This window comes from Pogona vitticeps, chromosome 6, assembly GCF_051106095.1.
Source record: "Pogona vitticeps strain Pit_001003342236 chromosome 6, PviZW2.1, whole genome shotgun sequence".
Taxonomy (NCBI): Eukaryota; Metazoa; Chordata; class Lepidosauria; order Squamata; family Agamidae; genus Pogona; species Pogona vitticeps.
Genome location: NC_135788.1, coordinates 55,942,218 through 55,964,409, shown reverse-complemented (window position 1 = coordinate 55,964,409; position 22,192 = coordinate 55,942,218). Strand labels below are relative to the sequence as shown.

General features: G+C 41.9%; 1 protein-coding gene and 1 long non-coding RNA gene across 2 annotated transcripts in view; one reads left to right on the top strand and one right to left on the bottom strand.

The window, feature by feature from the left end:
* Positions 1-22,192, top strand: part of LOC144583525 (uncharacterized) — a 359,409-nt gene that overhangs the window by 313,130 nt on the left and 24,087 nt on the right. The gene's annotated exons all lie outside the window — the stretch shown is intronic.
* GLRX5 (glutaredoxin 5) lies at positions 15,683-21,113 on the bottom strand. Its single transcript, XM_020815722.3, has 2 exons — positions 20,675-21,113; positions 15,683-16,734 (listed from the first exon to the last, which is right to left on the bottom strand). The coding sequence occupies exons 1-2, from the start codon at positions 20,982-20,984 to the stop codon at positions 16,556-16,558; spliced, it is 489 nt and encodes a 162-aa protein (XP_020671381.1). The 5' UTR covers positions 20,985-21,113; the 3' UTR covers positions 15,683-16,555.

Genomic DNA, 22,192 nt, shown 5'->3' with positions numbered 1-22,192 from the left:
GAGTGAGATAGTAGTGAGATAGGGATGAGTTAGGAACTGGTTAGGGAACTGATGAGGAGATAAAAAGAACTCTCTAGAAAGAGATAGTTTGGCGATGTGTTTATGAAACTGTAAACAAAGAGAAACAAAGTAATGAGGGAACTGATAAGCTAAGGCCAATGAACTTTGATTACCTGCAAGATTTCTAATACTGTTTGGAATACTGTTTCACTTCAATAAATACACTTTTGTTTGTTCACAAGACAAGTGTATGACACATACAATTATTTTTAAAGGTAAATTTTGCACACCATTATGCTAGGCCATCCAGGGACAAAATCTCAACTGGAAGAGCAACTAAGGTTTCAGCAAGTATTTGACAGCTTCATGACTTCGTGATTTGTTTTGAAAATTATGTGACCTCTATGACAATCTAATTTTCTTATATCCTGTAAGCTCATAACTAACCCCATTAAGATCTACAATTGATGGCAAAGGGAGTTTTATATGAATGACTTTGAACTAAACAACAGCCCCTGTTCTGCTGGTAATCCCAACTAGAGTAGGTCCATGGACTCAGTTGGATTTGTGCAAATATTTACTTACTATTTAGCAGTAGATTCAATGGCTGTAATCCTGTTGCATAGCCCATTTGCGCCTGCATGCAAGTGCACCTGCACAAGCACTGCCCTGCCCTTTATGCACGGGGCTAAAAAGGTTGGAGACTGCTGGCCTAAAGGACTTACCTCAGGCAATAAAGGTGGTAGCTTTGTGCCCAGAGGGACTCCCTGACCGCGATCATTGTCGCTTTAGGGGGAGATGATCATGACATACTCTAGGCATGACTTATTATGCCAGGCAACATATTTCAGTCAATGGGCGTACTTGCAGCCAGTGGGCCTACTGGGCCTAACAAAACAATATGAACCAACATTCTAACACCTTACACTATCTTATTCTTCCTTGCAGCTCCACTGCTGCAAAAGGTTCCCCTTGACATTTTTAGTCCAGTCGTGTCCAACTCTAGGGGGCGGTGCTCATCCCGTTTTCAAGCCGTAGAGCCAGCACTTGTCCGAAGACAGTTTCCGTTGCGATATGGCCAGCGTTACTAGGGAACGACATTTTACCTTCCTACCGAGGTGGTACCTGTGATGAGATGTGTTTTTATGAATAAGCCTGTCTCAATAGAATCCATTTTAAATTAGGATTTCTGTGTAGTTTCTGAGATGAGCCACCGTGGCTATCTCTTATCTAGTTACTAAGGAGAAACATTCCTGGTAGCCAAAGCATTTCTGTAGCTCTCGTGGGAATATGGGGCGTGACCTGTCCAGAAGTTTCTTGCCTTTGGGAACTCTGGGAAGAAGAAGCGATGGAGGAGAGAAAGTAGTGTGTGTTCCATTATGGATTACAAATGGTTTCCTCTGCCATGGACTGAGGGGAAACACCTGGATTGCATCTACAACAGCTTGTGAACCCAGGACACGTGAGATGGACTATGTTACCCTTTATATTAGTTAGCATAGTTTCATTTCTTTATTTTTCTAGCTGGAGTGGGGGAGGAATTATCTGTGCCTTGTATTGAAAATGTACCAACTAAACATTTGGTTTCTTTACTTTAACAACTTTTATTAATAGAACAGCAATGATTGATTTCTATCTAGAAGCATTGTTTCTTGTTCAGACTAGCTGAGGAATATTAATTGGCCTTATATGTTCGCTACCAAAGATTTCTAGAGCCCAGATTAATCTGAGTATATCTCATGGTTATGTCTGTGTTGGCTATTTGGCTTATTAAAGGAGTGTGGCTTTTGGAGAAGAAGGATTAGACAAGACCCGGCTGAGATCCCCTGGGCTCTACTCAGCAGTATTGTGGTTTGTCTGTCTTTCGGATCCATCCCATTCTCCGGAACCCCGCGAACGTCTCCTTGGAGATATGGGCGGTGTTTTCGCAGTACCTATTTATCTACTCACATTTGCATGCTTTCGAACTGCTAGGTTGGCAAGGAGCTGGGACAAAGTGACGGGAGCTCACTCCATTGCGTGGATTCGATCTTATGACTGCAGGTCTTCTGACCCTGCAGCACAGGCTTCTGCAGTTTAGCCCACAGTGCCACCACAATCTCTCTCAAATCAAAATGATCAGAAATTAAGATAACCTAGAGTCCTTATTACCATGTTGATCTTCTCCCCATTTTGTGTAAAAGCCCGTACTACTAGAAAAAGGGAACTATTTTATTTTTAAGGGAACTTATAAATTGGACTCTTCCTTGCTATCATGTATGCTGTATGTTTAAACCTGTGGCCGAATGGTTATATTCCATGTGTCTGAGGAAGTGGATTGTAATCCATAAAACCTCATACTGAAATAATCCTGTTTAAGGGGCCACCATAATTTTGTTTTTATTCCTGTTTTGGGCTACAAAGTTTGCATTTTGATTTGAATATCAAAATGGTACACACTTTGTATTTTGATCTGAATATCAGGATAAGCCAAAGGAGAAAAATCTATATTATTGTAAATCAAGATTACAAAGGTTTCCAGGTAAGATGTGGCTCCTGTGCAAATAAAGGGAACATACCTGGGAAGGCTAACTGCAATTAAACAATTAAACTTCAATTGTAAAACTTTGACTCTTTAACTTTTAGCTTTTCACAATCTCTTGAATAAACTATAGCTTAGGCAATTTGCTTAGGAGAACTGTAGTGACAGCTATGTGCTGGCCCCAACATGGAATAATTTTGACAAACAAATAATCAAGGAATACTGTACTTTATTACTTTGAATGAGTTGTAATTTCCAATATTATTATTATTATTTTAAAATTTATTTTTAAAAACTACTAGGGATGGTGTCGGGAATACAAAGAGTGAAAGGAAGTGGAAGGGATGGAAAAAGGGTTTTTGAGGATAGGAGAACACAGAATATACAGTCATCCAATCTATTCATTTTTTTTCTTTTTTTATTGACCATATAAAGAAAAACATACACACAAAACAAAAACAATACAAATAGAATCAAAAAACAAAACAAAACAAAACCTCACACATGTAGACAGGGGGGAAGCATTTCCATACAATATTATCCATTCTTCAAAAGGATTGACTGCATCAACCTTATTGCTCTCTAGACATTCCAAATGTGATTGTCCTAAAGTTGTACTAATTCCAATAGTTGTTTTTTTCTTCTTTCCCATTCTTGGCCACCAATTGTTCCTCAGGATATCCATGTTGTCGTCGTGAAAGATCCACATTTCCGCAATAAACAACACCATAAGAGTGAAAAAACAAAACAGAATCACAAAATAATATATCTAACATTGGCTACTTAATCATATTATACTTCATATGTGCTTCATCTCTCCATATAACTATATTAAATGGACTTCTACACTATATTAGCTTCACTTTATCATCTATACAAACATGTATTCCATATCAGACTTTCACGTGGTATCCATACTTCAGAGAATATGTATATTGGTATCTCACCTTTAAAAATTTAGGCATGTTACATTTCATGGGTATTTTATTTCTTACCTTAAAATTATCAATTTCTGATATTATATTCAACATAAACAAGGATCCAAGGTGTATTTATCTAGCTTAATAATCTCCAGTGCTCTATTAAACTCTATTTTGCATATCTAATTTTCATCTTTCATCAATAGTTTAAATATTATCCAGATCTCTTATGACATTATTAACCTACAGTTGATTTACATCTTAAAGCATACCTTAGAATCATTCATTTCTAATATTATGTTCATTCTACATATTTCAGCTTACGCAATTAATAAATCTTAATTATCATCTATTCCCAAACGTAATCAAAGTCATTTTATTGTTATATCCATCGATTGTCATTTCCCCTTTTCTAACATTGGCTACTTAAGCATATTATACTTCATTTCCTACGCTATAGTAAATTTCAGTTTGCAAATATATATTCCATATTGAAGTTCCACATTACATGATTAACAATTTCATTGTCATTTATCTCCCAACATAGATCAGACTCATTTTACCATTGTAATCATTGCTAGGTTCTAACACATGATTTTTTTTTTAAATTATCACCCAGAGCACTGGATGGAGTTATTCCCTTATTGTAATCCTCAATTTATTCCTTTTTCCTAATTTTGTAATGCCATCTATGAAACTCAGTTACATTATTTCCTCTCTGATTTGACGAGTTTTCCCCCCTCATCATAATTTGCCATTGAAGCCAAGCAATGTGAAATGGTATGTAATCATCACATCCCCCTTTTGGCTCCTTTGATTACCATATTCGGCCTTCAAATTAAAACCCGTCTCTTTTTGGCCCCTCTGTTCCCTCTGTTCCCCTTTCTGACAGTACAAATCAGTTTCCCTGGCCTGCTTTTTAAGGACTTTACTCTCCTTTACAAGTAAAGAGATTTTATCTTGCGCTTCTGGGATGAACTGATGTGGATCTGCTTCTGTTTCAGTAGATTGCTGTGACAAAAGTTTCCTGTTTTTCCCATCACCTTCGAAATTGCAGTCCGAAGCTCCAAAAATTGCATTTCCAGACAATTTAAAATATTGGTTTGAATATTCTGAAAGGTGTTAATGATTTCTTCTGTTGAGATCGTCATTGCTGAGAAGTAGTTGGGCAAAAATTCTTTCTAGTCTCTGATTTCAGGATATGCACCTCATTTGAGAGAACACAGCTTGCTTACTTCTCCTGCCAACCAAGGGTCTATAAAGTACTTAAATCGTAAAAGTCACAGCCTCCGCCGAGCTAATGATTTATAGTGTCCCAGACTCCGGCTTTCCCCGAATAGATTGAGGGCAGGGGTACAAGGTAAAAGTTTCTGTTCGTTTCGGCCTTTCTATTTTCAGTTTCTGTTTAAGCAGGCGTGATGCAGCAATAAATTACCGATGAGTCTGGGTTAAATGCTTGCTTGCCGCTCCTAAGATTACTATCTTCTTTGCAAATAGCCACTTAAAATTTGTTTGTACTTACAAAAGTAAGGTTGGAGTTAGTTAATCTTTGTTGATGCAGTCATTAAAAAACCTTCCTGCTTCCCTCTGCGGAGCTTCCACAGCTGGGACGACATTAAACAAATGGCGTCGACGGGATCCTTGTCTGAAGAAGGAATAGACTCTCCGAGAGGTGGTTGCATTCCACCTCCTCAGAGAATTTCCGCTCTTCTACGACGCAGGTGAGTTGCTACTAACTCTCCTGCTCCCCAGATGCCTGGGGAAAATCTGGATCCACGGCAAACAGCAGAAATCTAGAGAGCCTAGATTTCTTGCTGCCTTTGCTGTTTGTAGCTCCGTCCTTCTCTCCCAATCTATTCATTCAATCTTATTCATTAAGTATACAAGCATGCAATCTACAGTGGTGCCTTGCATAGCGTACAGTGCTGCGGAGGCATAGCGTCGGTCCCTATGGAAAAAACTCGCTTACCGAAGACGGGCCGATGGGTGCCAGGAAGGAGCCGCCGCCGCAGCCGCCGCCGCGAGAGTGATGCGGGGCCGCGCTGGCCGGGGAGGAATGCAGGCGGGCAGGCAGGCAGGCGAAGGCAGGGAAGCCGCGCGCTCGCGCGTCCTCCCCCCCACTTTCCCTCTTCCTTCTCGTCCTTCTCCTGATGCTCCCGGGAAGGAAGGCATGCGGCGAGGCAGGCAGGCCGCGCGCTCGCGTGTCCTCCCCCCACTTTCCCTCTTCTCGTCCTCCTGACGCTCCCGGGAAGGAAGGCAGGCGGCGAGGCAGGCAGGCGAAGGCAGGGAAGCCGCGCGCTCGCGCGTCCTCCCCCCCACTTTCCCTCTTCCTCCTCGTCCTTCTCCTGACGCTCCCGGGAAGAAAGGCAGGCGGCGAGGCAGGCAGGCGAAGGCAGGGAAGCCGCGCGCTCGCGCGTCCTCCCCCCACTTTCCCTTTTCTCCTCTTGCCACCGCCCCCCAAGCCTCCCACTGAGTCGGGTGATCAGCTGTTCGGCGGTTCTAAAATGGCCGCCGGACGCCCGAAATGGCCACGTGCAGCATTTTCGCGCCCTCCCCTCGCTTACCGAGGGCGCGAAAATGGCTGCCGCTGTGGAGGAAACTTTGCTGAATGGTAAGTTTAGAGCCCATTGGAACTTGGGCTTTTACGTTCCTTTTAGCGACGATTTCACATAGCGAGGGTTAATCCAGAATGGAATCACCTCGCTATGCGGGGCACCACTGTATTCATTTTTCAATAAAAGATCAACTTTCTACTTCTTCTTTTTTTAACTTTTTGATTACCCTCTAGCTTTCAACTTACAATTATGTTATGATTTGAATCTAAGTTATTCCAACACTATCAGGAAACCAAGACCAATTGTAAAATACATCCCCTCTTTCAATTTCCTTTTGGCTTGGACATACATTCAGCAGACCTGGAACAGTATACATTTCAATCACTTCCCATATTTTCTCAAAATGCTTCTTTTGTTTCTGTGACTCTATTTTCTTCTATTTTTTGGAAGGGAAGGACAAATCCAGGACAGTAATCCATTTTTTTTAACCTCACATTTTTTGACTGTTGTAGCTAAATAGCTTACTGGGTAACACTTAATTCCCTCTATATTACCTGGCATTGCACTCAATAAACACAGTTCTGGAGTTAATACAGGTTCCTTTAGCTGTTGTTTAACATCTGATGATTTCTCTTCCATCCAATCTTTGATCTGACTGAGGTGCTCATTTACCTGCTTAAATCCTATTACAGTGGTGCCTCGCATAACGAGCTCACCCTTTAACGATGAATCTGCATAGCGATGCGGATTTTGCGATCGCTAATGCGATCGCATACCGATGTTTTATCGCATTGCGATGGGGGAACAGCTGTTTGGTGGTTCCAAAATGGGCACCGGAACACCCAAAATGGCTGCCGGAACACCCAAAATGGCCGCCGGAACACCCAAAATGGCCGCCAGAACATGGGGAAACATCGCAGAACGGTGAGTTTTGGGCCCATTTGGAACTTTGGGCACCAAACTCACCGTTTTCCTATTCCGTTTAGCGATGTTTCCCCATAGTGAAGGTTAATCCAGAACGGATTAACCTCGCTATGCGGGGCACCACTGTACTATTATCATTTGCATGATAACTTGACATTCTTTATCTAACAAAGTCTCTGACAGTTGATATCTAATTTTTTTTAAGAAAATGTTTTTTTATTAATTTATAACACAAACAGACATACAAAACAAACACAAAACACATAATCGGGGAGAATATTTTCCATATATCCATCTAATATACAATACTGACTGCATGTACCATATCCCCTACTTAACATCTTTAGGCGCGGCTCCCTCGCTGGGCATTTTTAAGAAACAACTAAAAACATTGATGTATAGGCGGGCCTTCCCAACAGAAAACCCTTGACGATCTTTTTTTCTTATTCTGTTCTTTATTTTTTTTATTATTTACGTTTCTGCTGTAAAGTCTTAAAATTACATTGTTGTTTTTACTGTAAGCCGCCTAGAGTGGTCTAATATGATCAGATAGGCGGGATAGAAATAAAATAAATAAATAAAAATAAAATAGGCCAAGTCCATTTGATATATAATTTTGACTACATAACCTCCAATAATTAACATACATAAATTGTCAATATATAAACTTAAACCTGTATTGATCTTATATGCAAGACACTCTTAATTGCATAAACCAACTATAGTTCATGAATTACTTAATATCCTCATGTTTCTGGCTTATCATCAGTACCTTCTAAACAACTGTGGTCAGAATATGTAATCTAGTTTAGGCATTACCTGTACTTATCAACCATTTAAGACATTCAGCAAGTACCTTTCCCATTTTCGTTATATTTCTTTGCTCCACGTGTGAACCAGGGATATAAAATCTCTATAGATTCTTTCACCTGCATATCCTTCTTTCCAATACTTACCATCAACAATTCTAATTTCATCATAAAAGTAGCTTAACCACACACACCTCCACACACAGAAGCTCTAGGCCTGCTTAATACATTTCTGAGGGATCCCCACTTTTACAGGTAAGAAGAACATTGTACATCTAATCTTGCCTATATAATCAATATAGTAATTCACTCATATTTAAGCTCTACACATATATCATAAACACCAAAGCATCTATTATTATTATTATTCACTAACCTTTGTAAAATTTATAGCTACATATGTTTATCTACCCTTTAGCTTCCCATCTGGCCAAAATTGCTCATAGTGTAAATTACTTACATTGCTTCTGTGTGATTATATATATCTCAAAAATCATAACATGTTATCATTTAATCCGCAGGTTACTCCCCCCCCTTTCATTTTTGCTTCTTGACTCCAGTGTCGTACTTCCAAAATTGATGTATTACTCCTCTTTTACCAGTTTTAAAATGCCATCTTTGAAATTTCCTTAAGGGATTTTCTATGCGATCTATTAATTTCCTCTCAATATAATCTGTATCTTGATTTCTGAGCAAAACAGATCTTTTCAGCCTTCCTTTTAACATCATTTCCCATCAGGATAAAATCCATGTGCTTTCCCACCTTCTCCCCACCTCTCCTTTCTTCATTTTTAAGTATTTCATTCTGCTTTTTTTAAGGAAAAGTCTCCCTCTGGCTCTCCGGAGGTCGTTGTTCAATTAGTTCAAAGTAGTCAATTGTTTCATCTCCCGTCTCCTCCTCAGGAACGATGGTCTCTCCCTCCGTCTCTGATGATGATAATTGTTCAGGTGGTTCAGTGAATACAGTCTGTTTGTTTGCTTTCTCTAACCTAGTGTCCAAGCAAAGAAATATTGCTTTGATATCTATCTCCAGTTCTAAAACTTGAGCTTTGAGATGGTTGATGAGATTAGACTCAAATTCCTGGAGGCAACTTATCATAAAGGCCACCATTTCACAAACTCAGTGACACGTCGCCCTTAAATTTTCATTGAAAACCATGAGAGAACCATGAGAGTCAAACAAACAACACTGTTTCAACTCTCCCCCTTGCTGCTCGTCCAGAACTGATTCAGAGTCTTACGGAGAACACTCTGGTCATAAAAATGACTACAGTATTTAATTTATAACCCTCCTTTATGGCTCAGAGTAGAGTTCCATAGAGATAAGCTGTTCATAGTCATTCAGGATTCTCAAACTGCTAATTTATAAAAAGCCAAACCTTGGGGGGGGGGGTTAGAGTGGAAGAGACAAGTTTCACTTTCTCAGTTCTCAGTTCTAACCAGTCATGGGGTAGAAAGTTTGCCGATCTTTCCTGCTGCTTAGGAAGTCGTCTCAACAATCAAACTTTCCAAAGAGAAACAAAAACATCTGGTCTTGTTACTTGCCATAAAAATAGCCGTTCGACTTCTGTTCATGCAGTCAAATCATAAATCTTCCTCTCCCCCTCTGGACAGCTACGCACCAATTCATCATGGTGACTACGCGAGTCAGTTGCAATTGAGGAAAAAGAACCTTCTCTGAAAAAAACAGATTGCTGTCTGATTTCTCCGGCGTCTTCAGCTCCTCTGCTGCCAGCCCACTCTCCTGTGAAGGCTAGCCCCCCCTTTCTTGGGGGGGTCCGCTGACTCGGAGTAAAACCCAGGGGTTCTCAGAGCCCTGAGAATTTCCCTGTTCTCGCTGCCGGTGGCTCCACCCTCTCGATATCTAATTTTTTTTTCAGGGGCCATTTCCATCTTTCCAGTGAGTATGATCTGTATATATAATGCTCTTTAGTTTCTGCTATTTTATCAACAAACCAAATCCATCATCCTCGACTTCCCCTTGGTACTTCCTCTCCCCCTTACCCAGGTATTATAGTACTGTATATAAATCAACTTTTAGTCCAATAATTTAAATTACAGCCATGGCAGTATTATCAGAATCTTACACAGTCCAGCCAACAAAAAATCCAGGCTAATCAGCAGACACAAGAAGTCAGTCTCTCCAATAGATGTTGTTATAATCCGTCAGACTCCAGTCCTGGTTTTGTAAGCTCCTCAGCCTGTTCAGTTATTTGTCACGCTGATGGTTTCCAGACTGTTTTTTTAACTTATTTTATTTATTTATTTATTTATTTATTTATTTATTTATTTATTTATTTATTTATTTATTTATTTATTTATTTATTTATTTACTTACTTACTTACTTACTTACTTGCTTATTTATTTATTTATTTATTTATTTATTTATTTAACTTATATGCCGCCCACTATACCCAAAGGTCTCTGGGTGGCTTCCAAAAGTTTATTCCTCCTTCAAAAGCCCAGCAAAGTTCTGTTATCAAAGTGCCATTCATCAAACTCCTCAGCCTATTCAGTTAGGATATCGCTGGTGATTCAGTCTGTGTTTTTTAACTTCCAAAAGCTTATTTCTCCTTCTCCAAAAACCCAGCACGATTTTGCTATCAGAGTCCCAGACAATCTGAGGAAAAAGATCCAGGGTATACAGCATTCACCAAGTTTTAGTCCCTTAAAGCCTGTCCAATATTATTTTCTCTGGGATTTTTTCCAAAAACACCAGATTTTTCTGTCTCACTGTTCTCTCAGTTCGACCTTGAACCAGCCTGTTGTTTAAAAGTCAAGATTCCTTTCGTTTTGAAGGCACGGGCTGGCAAGCCAGATGCGCCGCTGTTATCTTCTTTCGGTCACATATTTTCATTCTCATTTCTTTTTCATTTTAATGAGGTTTTTCATAAATCAAAGGCTTCCACTTACTTTGTTATTGTATATTTTCGGCCGTGCTTCTTGTTCTCTTATCCTCGGCAGCGGAGTTTCTCCTGGTTGATCTGCCAATATCTTCGGTCTGTGCTTGTGTCTTCGGTCTGTGCTTGTGTGAATTTTCAGAAGGAAGAAAAATTGAGTTGCTGCCCAATCTTCTACCTTCTGGAGCTCACCAACTGCTTCAGGGACACCTCTCCTGGTCTCCCCTTCTATCCCCCATTTTCTAGAGGGATCCCAGACCTAGCGGTTCCAGCTTTTTCTGGGAGCTGTTCCCAGAAGCTGCTGGCTGCATCACGACAAAGCTCCTCCTCCAACTGCATCCAAGATTATTGAAGAAACTAGGCAAAGAACTCTGAGAACCACAGAACTGGATGAAGAACCTCCATGAAATCATGAAGCATGGATGAAGTATCAGATGATTGGAGGAGGGCTAATGTCAAAATGGGCGAAATGATGAACTGGGGAATTATAGACTGGTTTCCTAACATCAATCACAGAGAATATTCTGGAGCAGATTATAAAGTGGTCACTGAACACACTATAAAAACTATGTAGTAATGTAGTAACAATATAGTAATAACTTGAAGCCAATATGGATTTGTCAACCAAATCCTGCTAGACTTACTTTTTCTCATTTTTTTATTGGATAACCTGCCTAACAGATGAGATGAATGTTGCAGACATATCTTCACTTCAGCAACGCTTTTGACAAACTGCCTCATTACATTCTGATTAGCAAACTAGCAAGGTGTGGGCTGGATAGAACAACTGTCAAGTGGATACATAATTGGTTACAAATTGTACTCAGAGTACTCAATGGCTTCCTCTCAAAGACTCAGGAGGTAACAAGCAGGATATCAGAAAGCTCAGTCCTGGGTCCAGTGCTCTTCAACATTTTTATTAATGGATTTGATGAGGGGGTGGGGAGGATGCTTATCAAGTTTGTGGAATAGCTAATACCCTGGAAGACAGAAACAAAATTCAAAACAATCTTGATACAGTGGGGTCTCGACCTATGGAATTAATCCGTATTGGAACGGAATCCGTAGGTTGAAAAGTCCGTACCCATAGGAATGCATTGAAAACCATTCGTATCTGCCCCAAGAAACCTCCCCCCACAAAAAATTAAAAATTTTAAAAATCACCTTACCTTTTTGAAGTCTTCAAGGGGTCCCCTGCCGCTGCCATCGCTGCTGTTGGAGGACTCTGAGGGCTTCAGCGCAGCTGCCAGAGGCCTCTCGGGGGTCCCCGCCGCTGTCGATAGTGCTTTGGAGCCACTATCAGCGGTGGGGGACATCCAGGAGGCCTCCCATGGTGGTGGGGAAGGCCTACAGAGGTCCCTCGCTGCCACCGGCGGGAGCCGTGCCGTGCCCAGATATCCCAGCCATGGTTGGACTCCCGGGAGTCCAACCATGGCTGGGGTTGCCCGCTGCTGCGCGGCTCCAAGCGGCAGTGGCACCAGGGTGGGTGGGGGCTCCGGATGCCTTCCACTGCTTCTCTGCCTGGAAGGCATCCAGAGGTCCCCACCCTGCCGCCGCCACTGGTAGCCATGCCAGCGGCAGGGTTGGGGACCTCCGGATGCCTTCCAGGCGGAGAAGCAATGGAAGGCATCCGGAGAGCCCCACCCTGCCACCGCCTGGAGCCTTCGGAGCTCTCAAAGGGCTTCCTCCAATGTCGGGGGGAAATCCCTTTGAGAGCTCGGAAGGCAAACAGGCAGGGAGAAGAGGCTGGAAATTCGAATTTCCCACCTTTTCTCCCTGCCTTCTTAGCTTCAGGGCTTTCCGCCCGACATCGGAGGAAGCCCTTTGAGAGCTCCCATGGTGGCAGAGAAGCCCTGCAAGGCATTCGGAGGTATGACCTACAGCCTACGGACTGGAAGGGGGAGGCAGGGAAAGCACCAAATTTGAATTTAGCGCTTTCCCCGCCTCCCCCTTCTGATCTGTAGATCGATTCTCCGGCCGCAAGTTGAAGTTAAATTTTGCGGCCGGAGAAGTCCGTAGGTCGAAAAGTTCATAAGTGGAGCCGACCGTAAGTTGAGACTCCACTGTAGGCTGCGGCTGAAAACAACAGAATCAAATTCAACAGGGATAAGTGCTAAGTTCTACACTGAGGAAAAATAAACCAAATGCACAGTTACAAGTTATGGGATACTTGGCTCAGCAATACTACAAGTCAGAAGTATCTTGGAATTGCTGTAGAATAGATCACAAGCTGAACCAAGAGTGCCATACAGCTGCAAAAAAAGAGGTGAATACTACTTTAAGCTGCAATAACGGAAGTATAGCCTCCAAATCCTGTGAAGTTCCCCTCTATTTGGTGATTGCCTCAGTGTGCCTCGTTATTAAAGTATCTAGGTTTGGAAATGGCCTAATCTCTCTCTTGACTTAAACTAGCCAGTTTTCCAGAAAGGAAAATATCCTTATTTATTTATTTATTGGACTTATATACCGCCCCATAGCGCTACAAGCACTCTCCGGGCGGTTTACAATTTTTAATTATACAGGCTACACATTGCCCCCCCAGCAAGCTGGGTACTCATTTTACCGACCTCGGAAGGATGGAAGGCTGAGTCAACCTTGAGCCGGCTACCTGGGATTTGAACCCCAGGTCGTGAGCACAGCTTTAGCTGCAGTACAGCGTTTTAACCACTGCGCCACGAGGCTCTTAGTCTGAATCTGAATGGAAGGAAACATCTCCCTGAAAAGGGGCAGTGGGATCTTTCTTCTTCTGCTGGGATAAGCAAGGATATCAAGGAAGACTTGTTAGCTGCAAAAAGTGCATCTAATATCTACCTAGAAAAAGTGAAGGCCACAAGATGATCTTACTTTGTTTCCTGGATAAGCAAAGCTCATAACCACCAAGCCGAATTTTTCTGTATTGTGCACGATTTATCCAGGACTGGTCACAGGGACAGGCCACCCAGTAGTATCTCCTGTGGCGAATTTGCAGCCTTCTTTTAAAATAAAGTGGAGACCATCCGCTGGGGGCTGGATTCCTCCTCTTTATCTGTAGATTGAGCTGAGACGTCTGCTGTTCCGCCTTGCATGGAGAACCTGATAGAATTTCAGCCTATGATGTCAGCTAAGGTTGACAGGGTGCTTGACCACTGTAGGGCCGCCACTTCTTCACTAGATCCTTGCCCAGCCTGGCTGCTGAAAATGGCCAGGCCTGTAACAGTAGATTGGGCTACTGCCATTGTCAATAGGTCTCTTCCTGAGGGCATTAGACCAATTCAGAAAAAGTCCAACTTGCTGGCAGATAACATAAACTATATGAGCAAGCTGGTGGAGAGAATGGTGGTGGATCAGCTTCAGGTGCTTCTGGAGACCAATGCCCTTGATCCATTCCAGTTGGGGTTCAGGACAATGCCACAGCACAGAGATGGCACTGGTCGCCATGCAAGATGACTTTTTGAGGGAGACAGATAGGGGCCTTGGTATCCTCCTGGGGACACTTTCTGGGTTGGGGATCAGAGGTCTGGCTCTGTTCCTTCCTGGAGGACCATCCTCAGAGTGCAGCTTGGGGAGATCTTGGGGAGATACTGTGGCATCAAAGACTAACACATTTGTTTCATGTGAGCTTTTGTGGATTAAAATCCACTTCCTCAGAGTATGCTTTTAAATGTGTTTTAGTATTGATTTTACCAGTCTTAACATACTTGTTTAATTCTTTTTGAAGATTTGTATACTGTTTTTAGCTTTTAAATATTGCCTTTTTAATAATGTAAGCTATATTGGAGAAAGGTGGAATAAACATATTTTCAATAAATTAAATTATACATATCCACATTGGTAGTGAAAGTTATAACCAGGTGGAGATCCAGTCTGGAAACTCTCACACACAAAAATGCTTAGTCTTTAAGATGCCACAGTATTTTGTACTCACACTTTTTTGCCCCATGTTGAAAAGGGCTAACACAACTACCTCTTTGAATATTGATATGTTTTTTTTAGTATGGTTACCTTTTTAATATGAAAAAAAAATACTTGTTTCAGCTTATATACTGCCCATTAGTGCTGTCTGGGTGGTTTACATAATTATGCAAGGAACACTTGCTATCTACAACTTCAGAGTTAGTTTAGGGGAAGTCTAGGATGCCTGGGAATTAGGGACATGGTGCTGCTGCGGGTTAAACCGCAGAAGCCTCTGTGCTGCAGGGTCAGAAGACCAGCAGTCGTAAGATCGAATCCACGTGGCAGAGTGAGCTCCTGTCACTTGTCCCAGTTCCTGCCAACCTCGCAGTTTGAAAGCATGGAAATGCGAGTAGATAGATACCACCTCGGTGGGAAGGTAACCGTGTTCTGTGTCTAGTCGCACTGGCCACGTGACCATGGAAACTGTCTTCGGACAAACACAGGCTCTATGGGTTGGAAATGGGGATGAGCACCGCGCCCTAGAGTCGGACATGACTGGACTAAATGTCAAGGGAAACCTTTACCTAGGATGCCTGGGGAGGTGGTTATAGCCCTGGAGCTTTGGAAGGTGCCCATCCCTGATGTTCTTGCTATCTGCTTGCCCTAGTGGATATGACAGAACTATGTGGTGAGGAAAGGGAATGTCTGATTATGTGAGTAAATTTCTACCATCGATCTTTTCAAAGCACCAATTTAACACTAACACTTACATGGGATTCCCAGAGGTTCGAATCCTTGCTCAGCCATGGAGAACTAGTAAAAATACTCCTTAAATATCTCACTTACCTTGGAAGCCCTATCACGTTTGCTATTAAGTTGGTTCTAACTTGGAACACACACAAAACACTCGTACACTATCTAATGAAGCTATTTTTTTGACAAAACATAAAAGGTTTAATTCAAATGACCTCTAAAGGCTTTTCGGAAGCCATCCTTTTTCTTTCTTTCTACTGGTATCAGTTTTACTTAAACTGTCAGCCACAAATGACCCCACACTGTGGGGAGAAGCACCCCCAATCTTCCTTCACATGCTTATTCAGAAGTAAATGTGAATGAGTTAATCAGAGTCCTGTGTTAGAAATACTGGTAATAGTCATATAAGATGTGCAAGCAGAAAAATTTTGAATTGACAAATCATGTATTAGTTTTAACTCTTCCAGGGCACAAATTAGATTTAAACAGTTATTGATCCTCCCCAACTTCTCTCAAAGTTGCTTAAATAGCCATATTAAATTTATTTGACTAAAATTTCTTGTAGTTTCAGAAATATGTTTCTCCCATTTTCTTTCATTATGTAAGTGTAGCATTACCAACTTTAATTTAATTTACTTTTTTTAGAAAAATAAGGAGCTAAAACAGTGCTTGTTAACTAGAGTGGGGTGCTATAATTCTAAGACAACAGGCAAGAGTGTATCAAATAGACAGCCCAAGATCAACACAAGTACACATGAATCCATCACTCAAAAGTATAAGTGGGGAAGGAAGCACTAACCCAACAATAATTTTTAGGAAAGGGTAACACCTTACAATGTTAGCTGTTCACCTAGAAATGTTAATTCTACTTTTCCTTCTGCAATTGGAACAATGGAATAAGGACGCAGAAAACATGGCAGGGCTATGTCATGTGAAGGGAAAGAACAAAGAACAGCTATTTTGGAGTAAACACCAAAGTAAAAAAATTAAGTGTGAAAGCACCCAGAAAGAAGACATTTCTAAAAAAAAAAATTGACTGAAGCACAATGTATACAACATAGTGCATAACAGAAGCAAACTACTTATTTACTTTTGATTGTGAAACAGATGATTTACATTGCTGTGGTTATAGAAATGTTCATCACAGAATACATATATATCAACCTATTATATTGAACAATGGACAAGAGAATTCTTAATGAGAAACCTTATTGTTTTTCCTTCTTGAGCTAAATTACATAAGGCTTTTCTGGCACCAAATTAACAATAGCTGTCTTTTTCAAAGTCACAGCAGCTTCTTTATTTTTTGCCACGATCATTCTCTGAATCCAGAAGTGCAGATCGAATTCCTAATTTCTTCAGCTCTTCCACTAAGTCTCCACTTTGATGCATCTGAAGAAGTATGTCACAGCCGCCGACAAATTCACCATTGAGGAAAACTTGAGGAATAGTAGGCCAGTTGGAATAATTTTTAATTCCTGAGTCAAAAAAAGATAAAAGCATGTTTAATTGAACAATTTCAAATATTATAGAAGTGTTTCTGAAACCCAAGACGGACTATATTAGAAAAAGAAATAAATATCCAAGCCATTTTGCAACTACAGTGGTTATAAATCTATATGTACTGTATTACCCTTGTCTCTCCCCTTCTTTATCCTGGAGTGGAAACCTTTCACTTCTGTTTCTAGTCTCTACAAAAGATTTGGACAAGAAAGAGAAGCCTTTGATGTGTTGTAGATCAGCAAGGATTTCTAACTCTTGATTGTTTAACAACAACAAAATAACCCTTATCCCACCCAAAACTATACTACTGTAATGAAGAAAAGCTGATGTAATGTGCAGCGGATTCTGGACAGGACTGCAAACTTTTCAATTCTGGTACTTTAAAATAAATTCCTGTCCTCAAAATACTTGAATCCTTAGAATCTGTGTTCTGCACTAGGCTCTGGTTGCTGGACCTTGGGTTTTTAGTGAGAAAATCAAAGCAACGTTTTATAAGTCAGATGTCTGCTAATTTATGCTGGAAAGTACCACTACCTATCTGTTCTCTAAAAATTAGCTTGAGGCTTTTTAAATGCTGGAACCCCTATCAGAATTATAGAAAGGTATGAAAAATCTCAAAATATTTCAGATCCTGTTCTTTTAGAAGTTAAATAGAATGAGAAAGGAAGGAAAAAAGGGACATAAAAGAACTGTGAATAATGCTCAGAACCACATAAGTGCATTTAGGAATCAAGCAAATAAGGAAGCACAAGTGCAGTTACTTAAGAACTTTAGGACACCAGGGAGTTGATCTCACTCCCAAAATCTTTTGGGGAAGTGAAACCCAGTACCAGCCTTTTATTGGGAGAAGTGGAGTCACCTCCTCTACCAGTTCTAGGGCATCTCTCAGGTGAGCCAGACATGGGGTGTCACAATACAGGGCTGTATGCAATCAGTTAGCTATCCCTGGAGGAGTGTAGCACAGTTCCTTTCCCTGCTATGTCACCACAGTTCCCATCGGCAGCTGATGCCCAATAGGTGTGGTAATCTTCTCAAGAGGAATGGCCAATCTCTACCCGGACCTGGCTGTCTTCACCAGTGGAGTATAACGTGGAAGGAGATGTAGGAGGAGCGCTGCTCAAGTGGCTGCAAGGGGGCTGGCTAGGAGGTGTCTGTTGTGGGGCCACTTGCCCCTGCTGCTTCCTCTACCAGTGATGTGCCCGCTTCTGGTTTTTGAGCCTACAGGCCTCATGGCACCTGATCTTGACTCAGGAAACTTGAGTTACAGTGGTGCCTCAACTTACAAATGTCCCGATTTACAACCATTTCGAATTATGACCAGCTCTGGCTGCAAAATTTTGTTTCTACTTGTGACCGGAGCTTCGAGTTACGACCAGAAAAAAAAGGTGGGGAAAAAGGCGGGGAATTTAAATTACTAACCATTGGTTGGCAAAGAGGCTGCTTCTTTGTAGCTCTTTCACCCCAACAGTTAGAGAGAGTGTGTCGGAGGAGGCTTCGGACTGCCTGGTGATGCTTTCTGCTTCTGAGTGAGTACATACAGGGTTTTGCAGGGTGGGTTTGGGCTGGGGGGATAATGTTTTTGTGCTGTGATTTTTTTGTGTGTTTTTGTGGGGGGCTTGTTTTGTTTTTGGTGTTTTTTCCCCCGGCCCGACGTGTTCCAATGGGGCTTGCATTTTTTTTGTTTTGTTTTTGATGACCCCCCCCCCGGACCTCAATGCGTTCCAATGGGGCTTGCAGTTTTTGGTGTTTTTTTTTTGTAATTTTCCCCTGTCTGGAATGGATTAATCGTGTTCCAATGCATTCCTATGGGAAATGGTGCTTCAGCTTACGAGCATTTAGAGTTACGACCATCTTCTGGAACGGATTAAGTTTGTAAATCGAGGCACCACTGTACTTCCTCAGGGGACATGGGAAACTCCTTCCAGCATCAAGATCCTGGCAGCAGATGATTTCCCAGCCAGCCATCAAGCACTCTAGCAATGACAGTACCTCTCAGGCCTCAAATGTCTCCAGTCCATGGCATCAGACCTTCTCTCCTGCTTCACTCTCCTCCTTAAGTCCCATTCCAGCCATTGCTACACCTGTGGCCTTGAGAGCATTGTCTGTGTCTCTGCCTCCAAAGCACCAGTCCACAGGTGAACTAGAGTTCAGAAATTTCTTCCTGGCTCTTGGGAAGGTGGAGAGTCCACTTTCACTGGTGAGGGAATCAGGGCAGTACCACACAACCCAATCTAGATACAAATTCCAGTACCAATTCCTTGCCAACAGATTTATAGTAGTAACATAAAACCATCTGATGAATACAGGAGAAGCACTTCTTGGGCCTAAGTTTAAACACTTTCACACTTGTTTAAAAACTGTGGCCAGAATCTATAGCCGATTTATACATGCATAAGGGAAACTGCTTTAAGTATTGGCAGAAATCTGCCACACATTAATGGGGTGTCCACTGTGTGCCTGGGTGTGTGATCAAAAATACAACTAACACCTCATTTAAGGACCAAGACTTAGTTTCTTTTATGTAAACATAAATCAGCAATTATATTCTGCCCTATATGCTACTGCTTATAGTAGCATGAAGAGCCTTTTGGTGCAGCAGTTAAACTGCTGAACTGCAGCCAAAACTGTGCTCACAACCCGGAGTTCCATCCCAGCTAGCCAGCTCAAGGTTCACTCAGCATTCTATCCTTCCAAGGTTGGTAAAAATGAGTACCCAGCTCACGGGGGGGGGGGGGGGAATGTGTAGCCTGCATAATTAACTTGTAAACCACCCAGAGAGTGCTTGAAGCGCTATGGCGTGGTATATAAGCAGCATGCTTTGCTCTTGCTTTTCTAAGTTTTATTCTTTCCAGCAGTGCATCTCTATTCAATGTCATTATCTTTTCTAACAGACACTGGAAGTTCAGGGAGTGGTGTAAACCACAAAAATGTTTTAGGTTAGTCTCATAACTAATTTCAAGAGCACTATTCTTAAAAATGTACAAGTTCAACAGAGGAAGTGAAAAAGTAATGCTATTCTACTTTTAACCACTCGAAAAGATAAAATTGAATACTACTTCAGAAACCAGGGCTAAGGTATTAAAATATGGTGTTGAAATAAATGCTTTTTACATATCCTACAAGTTTTGGATTTCATCTATGCAATAATTTCACGCTGAACACATTTTCTTGTACACATACAGATACACTCACATGTCCATAACACAGACTTAAATTGGATTTCCATTCTCGCCAAGCATGAGAGGAAGACAAGAAGGTTCCTAACTTTGAGAAAATTAGGCACCCCTTTATACTATGAGTACCTCTCTTGGAAGAGGAGACACCCCATGCTGGACCTATATGGGAAGGAAATGTTTTTATTATTGACAGGTGATCAATGGCACAGCCTCAAAGGAAGGATAGTTACTCAAGTAACATTTACTCAATGCATAGAGATAGTTCGGCCTTGATTTGATATAGGACTCACTTGTTCATCTTTCTGGTAGTCCACAAAGACAAGAGAAAAATTGGGGAGAAACACCGACCACTGCTGCTTGAAGGCAGGCCACCTTCTGTAGCAGCCCCAGCATCACACAATCCCCACCATTCCCAACAGAAATTGCCAGGGAAGAGCTAGCGATAACGATCTTTGGTTAGTGAGATCAACGTCAAAAACTGTTGATCTTTATTCAATCACCATTTTCCAGCCCGATTTACTTCATAAGATTTCGTGAGAAGTCATAACACGTAGGGCAGAGCGCACGTTGGATGAAAAACAAACTCAAGTAAACGACCCTGAACATTTCGTGCAAGAAAACAAGAGTTAGAGAAAAGAGAGAAATGAAGTGTTTTAAGCGGATGGCGGATAATGATTTATGTCGAGGGCCCAGTTTCTCGAGGGAGGGCAGTTGACCCACCCACCCACCCAGCGTGTACCTTGCCGGAGTTTGGAGTCCTGAAGGACGTCGTAGGCGCGATAATCATTGACGCCGTGGAGGCGCAGAATCTGCACCACTGCATTGCTGAAACCACACTGGGGCTGGTCTGGGCTACCCTTCATAAAAACCACCACCGGGTGGGCGCGCACCAACTGCTCCACTGCTTCCTTCGACCCACTATTCGAACTATCTCCCTCGTTGCTGGAACCAACTCCACCTTGACTCAGGGGCCTGACGAAAGGCCTCCAGGGTTGTGAGCCGCCCAACATCCGCAGGGATGCAACTAAACGGCAAAATGACCCACTCATGGCCGTCACAGTCACCACTTCGTCCTCGTCTTTTCCGACAATCTTCGCATACGACTCACATTCCTCCCCCCCCCCCCGTGTAGCTCTATCAGAGGTGCATATAGCTATCAATCACCCTTAAGTTACCAGCAGCAGAGTCTAGAGAGCCACTCCCCTAGCCAATCAGGAAAGGCAAATTCAATAGCTGGATTCTGATTAGTTAACCAGTAGCCAATTCCAGGGAAGAGCTTCAGGCCTTTAAAGAAGGCTTTCCTTCATTGGTGAATAAGCTCTGAGGGTTTTTTTCGTAGTATCGGTGTCGGAAATGGTGAGTTGTTACAGGCTGTTCAAGTCCTGAAGTCACGAGGTATACATGTGGTTCTTACAATGTTATTAAAAATGGTGGTGGTGGTGGTTAGAATAACCCTTCTGCACCGGTATATTGATAAACGGTTTTGTAGGAGAACTGGATGCTGGTGTTGCTGCCGGCTGAGTATGCAAATAATAAAACAGATGAAGGACACATAGCGAATGTGGCTGGTATGAAATAATCGTAGTAATATTTAGCATTTCTGTAGATCTTTTAAGTGATCTGTGTTCCAATAACGTCCTTTATGTCATTTTAATATTACAATAAGGATGTAAGGTAAATAAATACTGTTTCCTATCATGTGAATGCCGGGCGGGCGGGCTCGCTCAGCGAGGCTACAGTTTGACTGCAGAAGCACGATTAGTTAGGGGCAGGTGACGGGACGAGCTTGAGTTGCAGTTCAGCTGTAGTTTTGTGCCCACGCACTTGGGAATAAGACCCAGTAAGTTCAATGCGGTTTGTTTCTTGTTTCTGAATGTCGTGTTTAAACTGTACTAAGCTGTAAATTTCTCAGCTGCAACCTTAAACTGCCTCACAAAAAAAACGATTGTTTAGCCCTCATGTTGCTGCATATTGCTCCCTCAGTTGAGCGGTTGTCTCTCACTGTTGCCTTGTAGTTCGAAAACTGCAGCATTCCGAGGAATGTTTCATCTGTTGAATGTTTGCTTTTTACGTATTTAATTTATTTAAAATATTTATCTGCCACTTCCAGACAAAGCTTCTCAAAGGTAATTTGAAATGTTAGAACTCACTTTAAAGTCCTTCAGTGTGTCTTAGGGTATGATCAGATTGGCAGCTGTCAGATGCCTGTTTGGTCGGGGTTGGAGACTGACCTTTTTCTGGTGATCACATGATGTGT

Coding starts and splice junctions, on each gene's coding strand:
- GLRX5 (XM_020815722.3), bottom strand. CDS start 20,984: ATGAGTGGGTCATTTTGCCGTTTAGTTGCATCCCTGCGGATGTTGGGC. Junction 16,735..20,674: donor GGACTCCAAACTCCGGCAAG/GTACACGCTGGG, acceptor TTTTTGACTCAG/GAATTAAAAATTATTCCAAC.